This window comes from Dysidea avara, chromosome 10 (genome assembly GCF_963678975.1).
Source record: "Dysidea avara chromosome 10, odDysAvar1.4, whole genome shotgun sequence".
NCBI classification, from domain to species: Eukaryota; Metazoa; Porifera; class Demospongiae; order Dictyoceratida; family Dysideidae; genus Dysidea; species Dysidea avara.
In genome coordinates, this window is record NC_089281.1 from 27629810 (window position 1) to 27644961 (window position 15152).

The 15152-nt window shown below is 39.5% G+C and overlaps 1 protein-coding gene across 1 annotated transcript in view; it reads right to left on the minus strand.

Annotated features, from left to right (window-relative positions):
* Positions 1-15152, minus strand: part of LOC136236206 (copper-transporting ATPase 2-like) — a 39620-nt gene that overhangs the window by 20847 nt on the left and 3621 nt on the right. The window contains exons 5-11 of the mRNA XM_066026330.1: positions 4264-4337; positions 4070-4217; positions 3905-4015; positions 3411-3533; positions 3207-3295; positions 2854-2902; positions 362-595 (exon numbers count right to left, since the gene is read on the minus strand). Of these exons, the coding sequence (XP_065882402.1) occupies positions 362-595; positions 2854-2902; positions 3207-3295; positions 3411-3533; positions 3905-4015; positions 4070-4217; positions 4264-4337 (828 nt within the window). The remainder of the gene's footprint in view (positions 1-361; positions 596-2853; positions 2903-3206; positions 3296-3410; positions 3534-3904; positions 4016-4069; positions 4218-4263; positions 4338-15152) is intronic.

Here is a 15152-nt window from a genome sequence, read left to right on the forward strand (position 1 = left end):
TCTTATCAAATACCCTGGTGTGCACACGTGTGTGTATGTGTGATTGCAAAGTGGTGTGGTTCTTTGTGAGTAACAGCTTTATCTTGCTAAAGTCAGCTGCATAAATTATCAATTGTGGTACTGGATCTCTGTACACAAGTTGCAAGCATTCTCCTCCCCTTATGGATAATGCCAATACTAAAAACAACACACTTATTTTCTGACAAATTTTAACATTTGAGTAACCAGGCACCATTGTTGTTGGACAAACTTTATTACACATTCTTTAAAGGGAAAGCCAAAGGACTATTCTTTCAAAAATGGTTGACTGATTTCTGACCCTTATTCTAGCATTGTACTACTCTGAGGAGCTGTGACTTACCTTATTTGTTTGAGCATCTTCCACAAGCTTCACAATTTGTGATAAGATGGCATCGGAGCCGACATGAACCACCTCAATCACCAACATCCCATTCTGGTTGATCGATCCACCAATAACAAAACTGCCAACCTCCTTGGTCACTGGCATGGGTTCACCGGTGATCAGTGATTCATCAGCAGTAGATGTTCCCTCCAAGACAATAGCATCTACTGGAATCTTTTCTCCAGGAAGCACCTGAACAAACAAAACAGCATAACAATTACCATGGGACCTACTTTTAGTGGTCACCCATTGCAGAAAAAATCTAAAGCAACCAAAATTCCCAAGTGATTCATATATGTAAGAGTTAAAGCACTGCCACAAGTGCTATATGTAAAATACACACGAAAAAGAGTGGGCGAGAAACAAATATAGCATGAGGTGAAGCCGAGTGCTATATTTAGTCTCGAGACCACTCTTTGAGATTGGTCGTATAGCATGAGCCTAGGCAGATTATTATAGAGAACCGTTGATTGGTTGTACTGGCCAGAATCAGTGATTGTTCACTCAAAGCAGGCTATTAGCCTGCAGATAGGCCTTGGCACACACTAGTGTGTCATGTGCAGTTCTATAACTACCTGATATATAACTGTGGTCTATCAAAGTGTTCTATAACTGCCCAATATAGAACTGCTACATTCTGTATGGCTATTATATAATAGTTATACGGGCACAATGTGGAGTCCATGAAATTTATAAACCCGAAGGCCCGGGCTGTAGCGCACGAGCAAAGTGAGGGCACTACTAAGGGCCTGAGGGTTTATAAATTTCATAGACTCCACATTGTACCCGTATAACTGCTTTAGACTCTATTTCACATTACACTCAGATTACTTACCTCATCCATGGCTGTTTCTGCTGTAGGCTTGGTAAAAGCGGCTGCGATAATACTAGCGCTATGGCAACTATGCGTCCTCGCGTGACAAAATAATAGTACTTGTTAAATCACTGCACATAAACAATGCATAGCGATTGGATAAACCTAGATTTTGAGCATGTGTTATATTGTGCCTGAAGGCGTGGAGTATATCAGAAAACAAGGTGGAGTATATGAGATTTACTACCCACCCAAAACAGCCTAAATAGAGTCTAAAGAACAGTTTTTTGCTTTGATCCTCCCATGCAAGGTTCTTTTATATATATACAGAAATCCACCGTGCACCTGTCTAAGATAATATAGTATATTTAAAAATTATATAGTGCCGGCACCGGTTATGAACATGAATGGCTATTTTACCAGCACTAGTCCATCATTAAACTGGACTATCAAACACACCAATTGTATCAAGACAAGCTAGGGTCGGTACGCATCCAATATGCCCCGAGCATTCAACTTTAGGGCATGTGTCTAGTAGTATGCCCTGAGTATTTGACTTTAGGGTATGTGACCAGTAGTTTTCCTTGGGTCTTGTACTTTAGGGCACGCGAAAAGTAATTATTAGCATTAGGGTTAGGGTCAGGTTGAGCTTTGGTTTCTTCTTCACTCTTGTTATATAGAGTCACTTCAGTTGGAAGGTACAAACTAGGTAGCTGCAGCACCGGCAGTACAGTAGTTACGAGTATGGGCTATGAGTACGGAGACCTGGGTTTGAGCCCCAGCTCAGTCAACTTTTTTTTTCACTTTCTTAAGTTTCTTTTGGTCTTAAGTTTTTTTTTTAATGCATGTGACTGCTGGCACTATATCACCTGCCTAAAAATTATTAATTTAAAAATGAAGTACGGATCCAAGCGATAAAAAGTAGTGAAACAAGAGATGAATGATGGTATTACAGCATAGCTCTGTGAGAAAATCCTTACATTGGCATGTTATAACAATTATTTTGTTCAATGCCAAAGTAGGGATTTTGCTATGCTGTAATACCATCATTCATTTATTGGGGGAGGGGGGGGGGGGGGAGGGAGAAGGAGGAGATTCCTACTATACGGTACTACCATACTGTATGATATGAGTAATGGCAGACAGTCCTATTAATAAAGGAATTTCTTTTGACATAAACTGTACACAGTAAGTAATATGGATCAGTAACAGCTTGATTTTGTGTGTGTGTATGTGTATGTGCACACATTTTAAGCTATGAAGTCAGTTTTTAACAAAATCAAAAAAACTTTTATTACTATAATTATAAATACTGTAACAAAAAGCAATTTGTAGCCAACTACCAGAATATAGAACATTCGATGTACCTCACACCACAAATGTCAATAGTTATTGTTCAATTAGACTGTTTCATTGCTGGCATGTGTTCTATCACAGTAATTGGACGGAGCTCAATATAAATCAGTGTGCTTTATTTATCCCACAAATTCACTTATCTACACACTTTTGTCAAACTCTAGAAATCCAGGAAGAATGACTCACAAGGATGTTCTTTGCAAGACTTGCAAGTCACTTTTTCATGGGAACAAAGGTGTTTGGAACACCGAGGGACCATTGCAATGTCAAATCATTTCACCTTAATCTTGTCTCCTTTGTGTACCAGTTCTAAAGGTATCATGTCCTCCCTATGGAAATAAATTATCATCATCACACTAATTACTATCCCACTAGGGACCTGCAAGAAAGCTAAAGCCAGTAAATGGAGGGAGTCAGAATTTTATTTTTTTGATATCAAAATTTTATAGAAATGCAGACAAAAAGCTCTAGACCAGGTGTGTAACTTGATCACCTGACAGTTTGTAGTCCCACTAGGGAGCCACACAGCTTAGGATCTGATATTTCCTCTACATTCAATCTAACAAACAGTATGACTTTTTCACAGAAATATATCAGTTCTGCTATTGTAAATATGAGACTATTGTGGCTCACCTCTTGACTTTGTTATTGCCAACCACCACCAGCCTTGCCTCTGTAGCTTGCAGTGACACTAACTTGCTGAGAGCATCTGATGTCTTCCCCTGAAATACAACTAAATGAATGTAGTGGTATGTGCTATACACACTGCACACGCACACGCACACGCACACACACACGCACACGCACACACACACACTACAAATACACACTACATACCCTTGCAATACTCTCCAACATTCTGCCCAAAGCAATAAACATCAACAACATGGGAGGAGCATCAAAGAATGTATGCACATCATCTTCAGATGGATTGATTAAGTTAATTACTACCACTGTAACCTATAAAACAGGAAAAACATAAACAGGGAATATTGTGTGTGGTGTGTGTACTCATGTGTGTGGTTCAGGTGGGACTTCAGGCATCCACATTTTCACACCTGTGAGGCATGGTACAGCCTCCTATGGGATAGCAGTCCTTAGGATTTGCCTGCACTGACTCAGTCTCATACCACCCATATAAAGCACAGGTGGGTGGGTAAGCATGATGGTGTGTGCATAGCAGCTGAGCTTTGCTTCAGGTGTGTGCATGTGTGTGTAGTGTGTGTGCGTGTGTGTGTGTGTGCGTGCGTGCGTACATGCATGCATGCATGTACGTGTGTACACTCAAGTAATGTTTGCTGAATGATATAAAATTAATTGTTTAAACTTACTGAGTATAAGTAAGCTACAGTGGTTGCCATGGTAATCAGCACATCCATGTTAGCCGCTTTATGTTTCAATGAATTAAACGCTGACACATAAAATTGATACCCTCCAAATATCTGTACAAGAAGCAAACAGTTTTGCCAGAGACAGTCTCACACCATCATACTCACTTGAACAAGAGTGGATAAGACGAAGAGAATTAGATTTGGTGTGCTCAGTCCGGGGGCCACATCGCTGAAATCAAAGTCAAACACGTTTATATGGATAATGAAGCCGGGAATGGCCAGCAGTGCAATGAAGGCCAATGTGATAGCCCACCTAGAAGACAGCAAATAAAATATGGTGGGGAGATATTTGTACTTACCTGCGTACTTTATTCTTGTTGCTGTTGTTTTGGTAGAATGGATCCTCCTTGATTTCTGCTGTAAATCCCAAATCCTATAGGGACATGAATAGGCCTCATATAAATACCATTTCAGAGTATCATACAGCACTATCGTACTGTATTATAGTAGGGACATCGAAGATGTGGGGGCAATCCGTGATATAATATAATCCAAAAACCTGCCGCAATTTTTCCTCACAATGACATGACAGTATTGCTTGGATAAAACCAAGCCCAAAAGTGTCTTCAGATCGACCCAAAATGTTTCTGTCAAGTTGCTGCAGAATTTTATTTTAAATTTAGTCAACGGAAGTTTCTACTGCCTGCCTGCCTGACACCTTCAGTCAAGCGTAGCGGAAAACTGGCTACAGCTACAGCCCTAATTCTTTCGCAGAAACATTTCTAGCTCGCTTAAGAAAAAACCTTTGGTATATTGATAAACATACAATGCTTGCGCTATTGTCTTACCTTTTATCCTTCTTTACCATGGCCATCAGTCAAGGGTCTACTGCTGAGTGTTAATAGACTACAGCATGGATTCCATCTACCAGTATATATTGCATCAAACTATTCGAATACACGTGGTCAGTGGTTGCACCAAACTATTTGAACACACACGTACGTGACTCACTGTTGGCATCGATCAGTGAGAGCAACTCGCAGCGAACTATATAGCAATGTGTAAGTCAATAACAGTTTATTTAGTAACAATGTTAAACCGAATCGGGTCATCCAGGGTCCCATTTTACAGATTATTTGGGTCTGACCCCATGTGCTAAATTAAAATGTGGACGTGTTACTACACGTCATAGCGTAGTCCTGCTTCTTTCGTGAGCCACGCACACTTAAGTAAATTACCGCCTGTAGACATATGGTAGCCACGCCCATTCATCAGTCTGTAGGTATTCACGAATCCACGTCCATTATTGTCTGCAGGCTTATGTAGAGCCATGCCCATTGATCAATTGTTATTGTATGAGTCATAATCTAGTATATATAATAGTGCTGTGATTAACTCTTAAAATATTGTGACTGGTTTTGTGAAAAGCAGGCTATTTAGTGGTCATGAGCTTGCAAAAAAACTTCACAAACAAGTATAAGAAAAAATTAGGAATTTTAAATTAGAGTAGGGACAGTGTATAGTGCTGCAATAAAAAGTACTGAAACAAGCTGGATCAGAGTAGTACGTAATGTCCAAATACTACTGTAAAACAATAAGTAGTGAAATATCCCTATATACTGTGCATCAAGTGTAGCACAGTAGGGATATTTCACTACTTATTGTTTTACAGCATTTGAACATTACGTACTACTCCGATCCAGCTTGTTTCAGTACTTTTTATTGCAGCACTATACACTGTCCCTACTCTAATTTAAAATTCCTAATTTTTTCTTATACTTTTCAATATTTTTTTAATATATGTACACTTACCACCACACAATACAGCCATGAAATCTTCAGTTATTCTAAACCAACCTTCTCAGACAATGGAAAAGGTATTAGTGGTCTGATAAAACATATACTTATATCCACTGAAGCCATACTTCAAAGAATTTACTGGGGCAATATACTTTGTTCTCCAGTAAGGTGTTAAACACCAAATGTGCAATGTTGGCAATCAACATGCAGTGTCAGTTATGCAAGCTGAATATGAAGTACGATACATCAAAGTTACATCAAAGTTCCCAGGGATATGTAATAGTTATATCACAGGCACGAGTGCTTTGCCTGATATATATGCACAAGCACAAGGGCCACAGGCCCGAGTGCGTATATACAGGCAAAGCACAAGTGCCCGTGGTATAACTAATATGTTCTACTTTAGCATGTAGACCCACCTAATTGGCAAAATCTTTAGGTGCTATACCCTTCTCTTATATAGGGAACCAAGTAAGTTGTGATTGTGGGATTGAATTTTGCCAAACAAACTGTGATTGTGGGATTCAATTTTAATACATCAAACAGTAGTTTGATTTTATTTTTGCTAATATAGCAATTTTAAGAGACTAGTGTTAATTATGTTACTTTAATTGCTACATTTACACCAAAGTAAAAAAACAAACTACTGTTGATGTATTAAAATTGAATCCCACAATCACAGGTTGTTTGGCAGAATTCAATCCCACAATCACAGCTTGCTTGATTCCCTATATAAGAGAAGAGGATAACAGTATAACATCAAAGAAATCTGATGATTTCTGGATATAGTGTGCAATGTCTCAAGTTAACGAGATATACGCACTGCATATATCTCGTATCTCGTTAAGGCAGTGTGTAACAAGATATATGCACTGCCTTAACGAGATATACGCACTGGTAGCAGTGCGTATATCTCGTTAGCATTTTGAGTCAGTGTGATATGTGATATATATGCACTGGTTTTCCTTTGATCTGAGGTGTGGAAGTGGTACATTATATAGTTATACAACGGCCACGAGTGCTCTGCCTGATATAAACACACGAGCCTGAGGGCTGTTAGGCCCAAAGGCAAGTGCGTTTATACAGGCAGAGCACGAGTGCACGTTGTATAACTGTTATGTACCACTCACCTAATAGGTGGGGAGAGTCTCACAAGACAGCTGTAACACTTATAAAGGCCAGGTTTCTAACATCAATTGTGGGTAACCAAGTCGGACGTTGCAATGACGTTCCTCCTGCAGTACTGCAGCCACCTGAGATATTGAAAGCTAGTACACTATGGGTTATATCACTAACCTGCATTCGCTGTTCGACTCTCATCATGTAGTGCTCAGCATGCCAGCGTGCCATATAGACTAAGCACCAGACTAATCGCCATAGTGATTCTCTCGAGCAAAAAAAAGCAGCTAAATAGACGGTTTAAGTAAACAAAACCTAACTAATAAACAATACTAGTCTAATTCTTACTATTCACACCGGCTAAACTCGAATCTGGTGGCATGACAAAACTGGTTACCACAATCGAACGTAAAGGTTAGTATTATTTAGAATATATTTGTTTTATTGAGTCATTGTCGAAGTGGACTACAGTTTAATCTGAGCTAAGATGGCACCAGACTAGTAAGTTGTATAAGTACGTTTATATATATGTAGACTAGAGTTGTGGCCACCCGCGTTGGCTTTTTCGATCGCCATTGGCTGCTTGTAAACATTATACGTATTGGTGACGTTATGGCCCACAATCGACCTTTACATGTCAGGCTATAAAAGAATTCGAGTGACCTGTGAAGTGTCTTTCCACCTATTAGGTGAGGTGTCGTAGTGGTCTTCGCCACCGGCACTTGTGCTATGCTGCACAAAACCGCAGCCAGTGCAATATCTGTATATTGCACTGCGGTCGGTGCATTATAACTTATAATGCACTCGTTGTGGTCTACAAAACCACAACCGGTGCTTTATAAGTTATAATGCACTCGCTGCGGTCTGCAGCAGTGCAATATACAATTATGGCACTGGCGGTGCCTTTGAACTGCCCACGCAGAGTGGTACATAAGCCAGTTATATCACAACAGTCTTAGAATATCTTAAACACCGTAGAGTCGGGTTGTTAAGCGCATGTATCTATTAAGCGCATACACATTTCTTGTAATTAACCATGGATGATAAGCGCACATGGCCAAATGCGACGATACAGCTACATACAGCAAGAAATGCTGAAAGTACTGAAATATTAATGTATTCTCAAGCGCTAACATCTCCCTTGAGGTCTCCCTTCACTATGTATATAGCAAATCAGCCATCTGGGTAGTGATAATCTTGTTTATCACGAAGGATTTCACCCAGAAATGGAGTCAAATATCCTTACACACTGGCGTGGTGACCGGCACAAACTATTAACTACTCTATTACAACGTAGTGTTTCCGTGTTACACTCACCATAATTATTTCTTAGGCGTATGTACCTAACAGATAATATGATTTTTATAAAAGGTTTTCTCCGAAAATTGTAAGCGCATGCACTTAACAACCCGACTTTACGGTATTAACACTTGTCCTCGGGTCAGATTCGTGTCAAAAACTTAGATATTCTACTCCTGCTGTGATATAACTAAACCTGCAAAATTATAATATTTCAAAGGTATAAATCTGGTATTTGAGGTACACATGTATGATATGAACCATGGTAGTGGTTCATAATGGACCTTATCTGCAATGATGTCACATCATAAAAATGGTGGCAATAGTGTGGGGACTTTGTACAGGGTTGTATTGGGAGAGATGGCATTTTGCTACAAAAACATTTACATACAGCAGCAAGGAAGGCATAGTATACTTACTTACAAGGCGAATGCATGCAGTTTTGTATCCGTATCAAAACTTAGGTCTGGTTTCGCTTGGTGAGATTATTTCGCTTCACCACATCATGCAAACTATCCAATAGTCCCATGTTGTAAAAGCTGCAAACAAAGTTCATTTTGGTTACTATGAATGAAAACGTGATGAAGTCCCCACACTAACATGACCATTTTGTCAATTATGATGTCAATGCGGATAAGGTCCATAGGGATCACCTTAAAATTTTTGCAAACCCCTAATAGAGCAGTCACCTAAAAACCACCTCAGAAAGCAGACTTGGTCATGTAACAACATTCAAAGGACTTATTATCTATCAATCACTGAACTTAGATAAAATTAATGGTGTTCTTATGAAATTTGGGGACATTCAAAAATTGCAAATTTATATTTTACAACCAGTTTATATTTTAAGCTAGAACGAACAAGACATCAGTGCACTCTTATGTTCATACACTGTGTTAGGGATAAAGCCAGTACAAATATATTCTAAACAATGGTAGCATAAGCAGTTTAACCACATATGTGACTGTCTCTGGGAAAACCGGCCCATTTAAAAGTATCGAGAAGCATCAGTTTTAAATATTCAGAGTGTTGTAGGTGGTAGCTACGCATACCAAATTTTCACACGTTTTACAACAATTTCTTACCTTCCTGATCATCCACTGAAGAAGTAGTCAACAGCTAAGTTTCCCGCCATTTTAGATAGGTTTTTAAACCGAGGTCAACTGTATCAGGCAAGCTGCAAAAAGGGTGGGAGGCAGGGGCCCTGGAAGGCAGGCAAGATGGTATTCAAAAATGAAAAGGAACGTGTTGGGATGAATTAGGCCAAGTTATGGGCCATTCAGGGCTCAGAACTGGCTAAAATAAAAGGAAATTTACAGCACAGGTCATTGTCCAACACCACGGAGCTGTACAGCCACACACAGCCATCTCCTGGTTGGCCAGGACTCCATCAAGATCCCAGACCACTCGTACAGCTCGCCACTGTGCTTTAAAAAAGCAGCCAGCAAAAGTAGGCCACTTTACTCTGGTTGACTGTGACAGTGAAACTTGATAGTGCATTCATTAAGCTTTGTGTTTGTGTGAAAAAATCTAACTTCCTGTCTTGGGCAATAAGAACGGTTTTCGTAGATCCAGTCACATATAGCTATGTAGAAGGCCTTGACAGAAGTCCTTATGACTTCTTTCCTTGTAATAGAATCAATTCCATAGAAGCTCTTTTATGTGACCAGTAGTTACCCTTTAAAATACTGTAGTATCAGTGTGATTGGTTGAGTAGTATAATCAGCTCTACAGTACATGGGTGGCCCCAGAAGCAAACATCTACTGCAACTTGGTAGAAACACATGAAAGGAGAAACAATAGTTAAAATGTCCGGTCAAATCACTTGATGTCCACTCAACTTTCACATCCTGACTAGTATGTCAGGACATGTTAGAAAAGTTATTTCGCACACTGTACTGCAGGTATGCTGTCAAGAGCTTCATCTCAAGAACCAAGCAGTCAGGCTAGTTGCTGTTCTAGGGAAGTTGAACAGTTCATTCAAGCTATCACAGCAGCTCTTCCAGCCAGCTCCAGCTGTCTGGACAGTTACAGTAGAGCTCAAGCCACAGATCAGGTTTGTTCCAAACTTATTGAATGTTGTATGTCAGGGTGGCCAGCAAGAAACCAATTGAGTAGAGAAATGAAAGACTACTGGAGATTCCATGGAGACCTTACCCTCAATGACAGCCTACTTTTGTACCAGTCTAGAATTGTGATACCTGCAAGTATGCAACAAATGACATTAGAGAAGATACACCACGGCCACCAAGATCTTCAACGATGTAGAATGTGGGTTTCCTCCTCAGTCTGGTGGCCAGGAGTCTCCGCAGCTATTGAAAGATTTGTACGGACATGTCCAGTGTGCCAAAAGACTACACCCCCAAGCCGAGAACCTTTGATTAATAATCCCCTACCCAGATATCCCTGGGAGCATATAGCCTCAGATTTATTTGAGTTGAGGATTGTAGCTACCTGCTAGTGGTGGATTACTTTTCCAGATTTGTGGAAGTACAAAAATTGAACACAGCAACATCTTCAAGTGTTATTTCACATCTCAAGTCTATGTTTGCTAGATTTGGAATTCCAACAGTAATGGTCACAGACAATGGAACGCAATTTGCTTCAGGCGAAATGGTGGGATTTTCAGAAACATATGGGTTTTGGCACATTTCAACAAGCCCTCATTATCCCCAAGCCAACGGATTAGCAGCAAAGAGAATGGTGCGGACTGTAAAAGGTCTTCTGGAACACTCTAGTGATCCATATAAGGCTCTTCTTAGTTATAGGGCAACACCCCTCCCATGGTGTGGTTTAAGTCCAGCTGAGCTTTTAATGGGGAGAAGAATACGTACAAACACACCAGAGGTTAAGACTAACTTTATACCACAGTGGCCCTACATTGATAAATTCAAAAATTGATTAAACTTGCACAGAGTGAGAACCACAACAGGCATCACCGAGTGAAAGAGTTACTAGTTACCAGAAGAGCAAACAGTTTGGGTTAAGACTAGAGGACAACAAACCCCAGAAAGAGTGGTACAGACTGCCGACGCCCCCAGGTCATATGTGGTTGAGACACCTACAGGCCAAGGAGGAGAAACCGCACTCATCTCAGAATTCGTACTAAGGGTCCTATGACAACTGCTGAGGAAGAATTGTCCACTACTTCACACAGGCCTGTTACTTGTTCACAAACAGGAACTGTTATCCAACCACCAGATCAATTGAGATTCTAGCCTAGAGAAAGGGAGATGTATAATGGACTTAACTCTTGTAATTGTATTTGTGCATAACTATTGTAATTATACGTATTTACAATTCTGTGTGTAATTGTATGTTGTGACACATTTGGAATAAGATCCTTGACCATGTGCCATCATCACAGTAAAAAAGTCAGTAAAATCAACACCAATATCATTATTAACAAGTCGGTATAATAGTATCATATCCCCTCTAAGTCAATGGTATTGTACAATAGTAAGTTAACGATTAGCTTTAGAGATCACAGATGCAGCATGGGCATGGAATTTAAGGTTGCTGTCAATAAGAACACCGAGGTCTTTGATAGTGTCACTAGATGATATTATTGGACCCTGAATGTTATACTCACCATACCTGTGTGGTTGACCAAGATGCAGTAAATAGCATTTAGATATGTTACACTTCGGTGGAAATCCTGGGCATTTTGAATTACACGAAACATTTTCAAGTCATCGGAAAATTGTAAAACAGAACTATTGACCTGGATAGGCATATTGTTGGCATAAGTGCTAAACAATAAGGGGCCGAACACACTGTAGTAATATGTGGTTGTAGTTGTATGTTATATATGGTTGTAAATGTACAAGTACAAGGAAAAATAAGGAATTTTTAGTTCAATTAGGGATTATAACCATAAAAATCAAGGAAACAAGGTACACCTGCAGATATACTAGTGGACATTTAATCCCTGATTCAGTCTATAACCATGACTGAATTAGGGATTAAATGTCCACTAGTATATCTGCAGGTGTAGGCGACCTCCCTTGTTTCCCTACTTTTTTTTCTATGATCCCTAATCAAACTTAAAATTCCTACTATACTTGTGAAAATAATCACTCTCCAGCAATGTTTCACTCGAGCCTGGTTTCACTGTTAAATCTTGCCATTATATTAAAGCCTTTAGAAAATGCAAGTGAAGCCTTTAGAATTAGCAGTGATTGGCTTGATAATTATTCTTAGAGACACTTATTATAGGGGTGATGCTAGGATGGCATCAAATGATTAACTGTTGCTAGCTATTATTATAGCGAACGTGAATTGCAACTTGGGTGCTGGTCTACAAACTAGGTAGTTTCATCCACCTGCACCCGCTCTATAAACTGATTTTGGGCGTGCGCCTTATTTTCAGATCAGGTTTCAGCTGCAACCCTCCTGTATCTGCCACTGTATATATGTATTTGTGATGTGCTCCTCTGCACAAGGAAGAATGGCTGTATCAGTAGCTGGAGGTTAAAATCAAGTCAGCAGTATAGTGGCTGTTTTATGCTGCTATACTGACAACAGAAGCCTGCTGGCAGCCAGTACTTCTATGTGACATGTTTGCTTCATCTTGCAGTATCATGATGTGAATTGAAGCCATTTATACAGACAGATAGTCTGTCACTTTGATAATTGAACTGTGCACCTGAAGAGTCAAATAAACTTTTGTAACATGCCATAATATTATGTTTGTATCAGAGTGGCTGCAATTAATGTGTGATCAATTCATATAAACAATTAAATTATGCACTGCACAAACAAATAAGGAGATCTTGTAATCTGTACTGTTTGTTTCATCACTGACATGCACTGCATGAACAAATAAGGAAGTCTCTGACATGTTTACTCCATCAATTTACTTCATCTGTGACATGTTGACAACACATTTACTGACTTCATGTGGCATGTTTACTTCATGTGAACTGTTTACTTCATGTGACATGTTTACTTCATGTGACATGTTTACTTCATGTGGCATATTTACTTCATGTGGTATATTTACTTCATGTGACATGCTTAAATTAAGACATACTTGCAGTATGTGAATTGAAGTCATTTATAGACAGACATATGCACTCTGTCACTTTGATAATTGAACTCATTCAAATAAAGATCCCATGTTTATCATATCCATGTACTCTGTGGGACCAACTCTTTCAATGTTTAACAAGAGTTCATAATATATTGTGAACTCTTAATTGGTATAAACAAGAGTTCAACTTTGTTTATACCAAGAGCTCTGAACTTTTGTTTATATAGTACCGACAGTTCATAACTCTTGTTTATATAGTCAAGGGTGTAGGAATGATTATCAGAGTGTGGGGGCCAAAGCTAGCCATATAGCCAACTAACCACAAACTAATCAACACCCATGCAGTCACAGGGTCCCATTGATAGGGCTCCTGTAGCTCAGTTTATACATGCATTTATGTGAAGTGTGTTATCAGTAGCTAATAACCCTACAGCTACACTGCATAGCTATATCTCTTCACTCCCTATCCTGCTAATGTATATATCACTTGAGAAATCTTGGTCTTCCCTTTATGCTTAATATGTACTTCACGCTATAAGGATTACAACATTAACAGTTACGTAGTGGCTATTCATCCAGTTCCGGATGCCAACTTATACAGACTATTCGTCCAGCTCTCACTCATCATAACTCAAGTATCAAGCACACTAGTTGTACAAAGGTAAGTTTTTGGTGAGTTTGAGGTGAGCTAGGGTTGGAGCGAGTGAAATTAGCATCCCAGTTCCTTCAAGGTACGATGTTTCACTTTGCGGATGACTGTTAGGAAGAGGCTATTTGTCCGGTTCTGTATGTAATAAAGAAAAACCTAGACAAAAAAGGTTGGCAGAATGAAAAAAAAAAATACAAAACTTCCAGGGCTTGAACCTGCCAATGTGGTATCAACTGTGCTGCTAGCTACCCAGCTTTCTTACTTTTCTATCTTATAAATGTGATTCAGTAAGTAACCTGTATATAGTAAGAAGATTGGGTGAAGAAGAAATCAAAACTGAACCCAACCTGAACCCTGACGTTAAGTTTGCCTGCTAAGCATAATGATGCACTTCACTGTCTGTGTGAAGGTAAGTTTTTTTTTTGGTGAGTTCAAGGCAAGCTAGGGTTGGAGTGAGCAAAGGGAGTGTCCCAGCAAAGCCAGGCCAACCCTAGCTATGCTTAACAGGCAAACCTAAGGTTAGCGTTAGGGTTGGGTTAGGGTTGGGTTCAGTTTTAGTTTCTTCTTCACCCAGTCTTCTTACTATAAATTATACAGGTTATTTATTGAATCATATTAAGATAGAAAAGTAAGAAAGCTAGGTAGCTAGCAGTGGTAGCACAGTTGGTACCACACTGCCCTTTCATACCAGTGGTCCAGGTTCAAGCCCTGCATGGACGTTTCGTATTGTTTTTTCCATTTTGTCAACCTTTTTGTTCAGGTTTTTCTTTATTATGTACGGAACCGGATGAATAGCTCCTTTCTAACAGTTATTCACAAAGTGAAACATCGTACCTTGAAGCTCTAGCAGGTGTTTCCAAACTGAGTGTAGATCATGTGAACACCACACTACGTTCATGGTTGCCTTGCATTGGACAAGCGGTTCACTATTGTTTTTTTTCCTCACGTTTTCGCCTTCGCCCTGGTTGTAGGAAGGACCTGGAAGGCAAAATTAACTTACCCAGTAATGGATTCGCCTGTTCATGGAGATCCTGATGGTGTAAGTTTCATCTCGGTAGCTGACTGCGTTCATAAGTTATGACTGTTTATTTACGCACCGGTAGTTTATTTGTATTGTTACTGTACAAATTGATTTTTCTGTTGATACCACTTTGTAGGGCTGTAACTACAAAAGTTTATGACTTCTAGAACTGAAACTTTGGTTGACCATTCCTTTGGTTATCTAGATAAAGAAAACGTAATAAAATGGAATTCGAAAAATGCTCTAACATGTGGGGCTCTTGCAGATCCAGTCACATATAGCTATAGATAGTGCTAAAAACCAGCTCACTTGTAAACAATGCTAT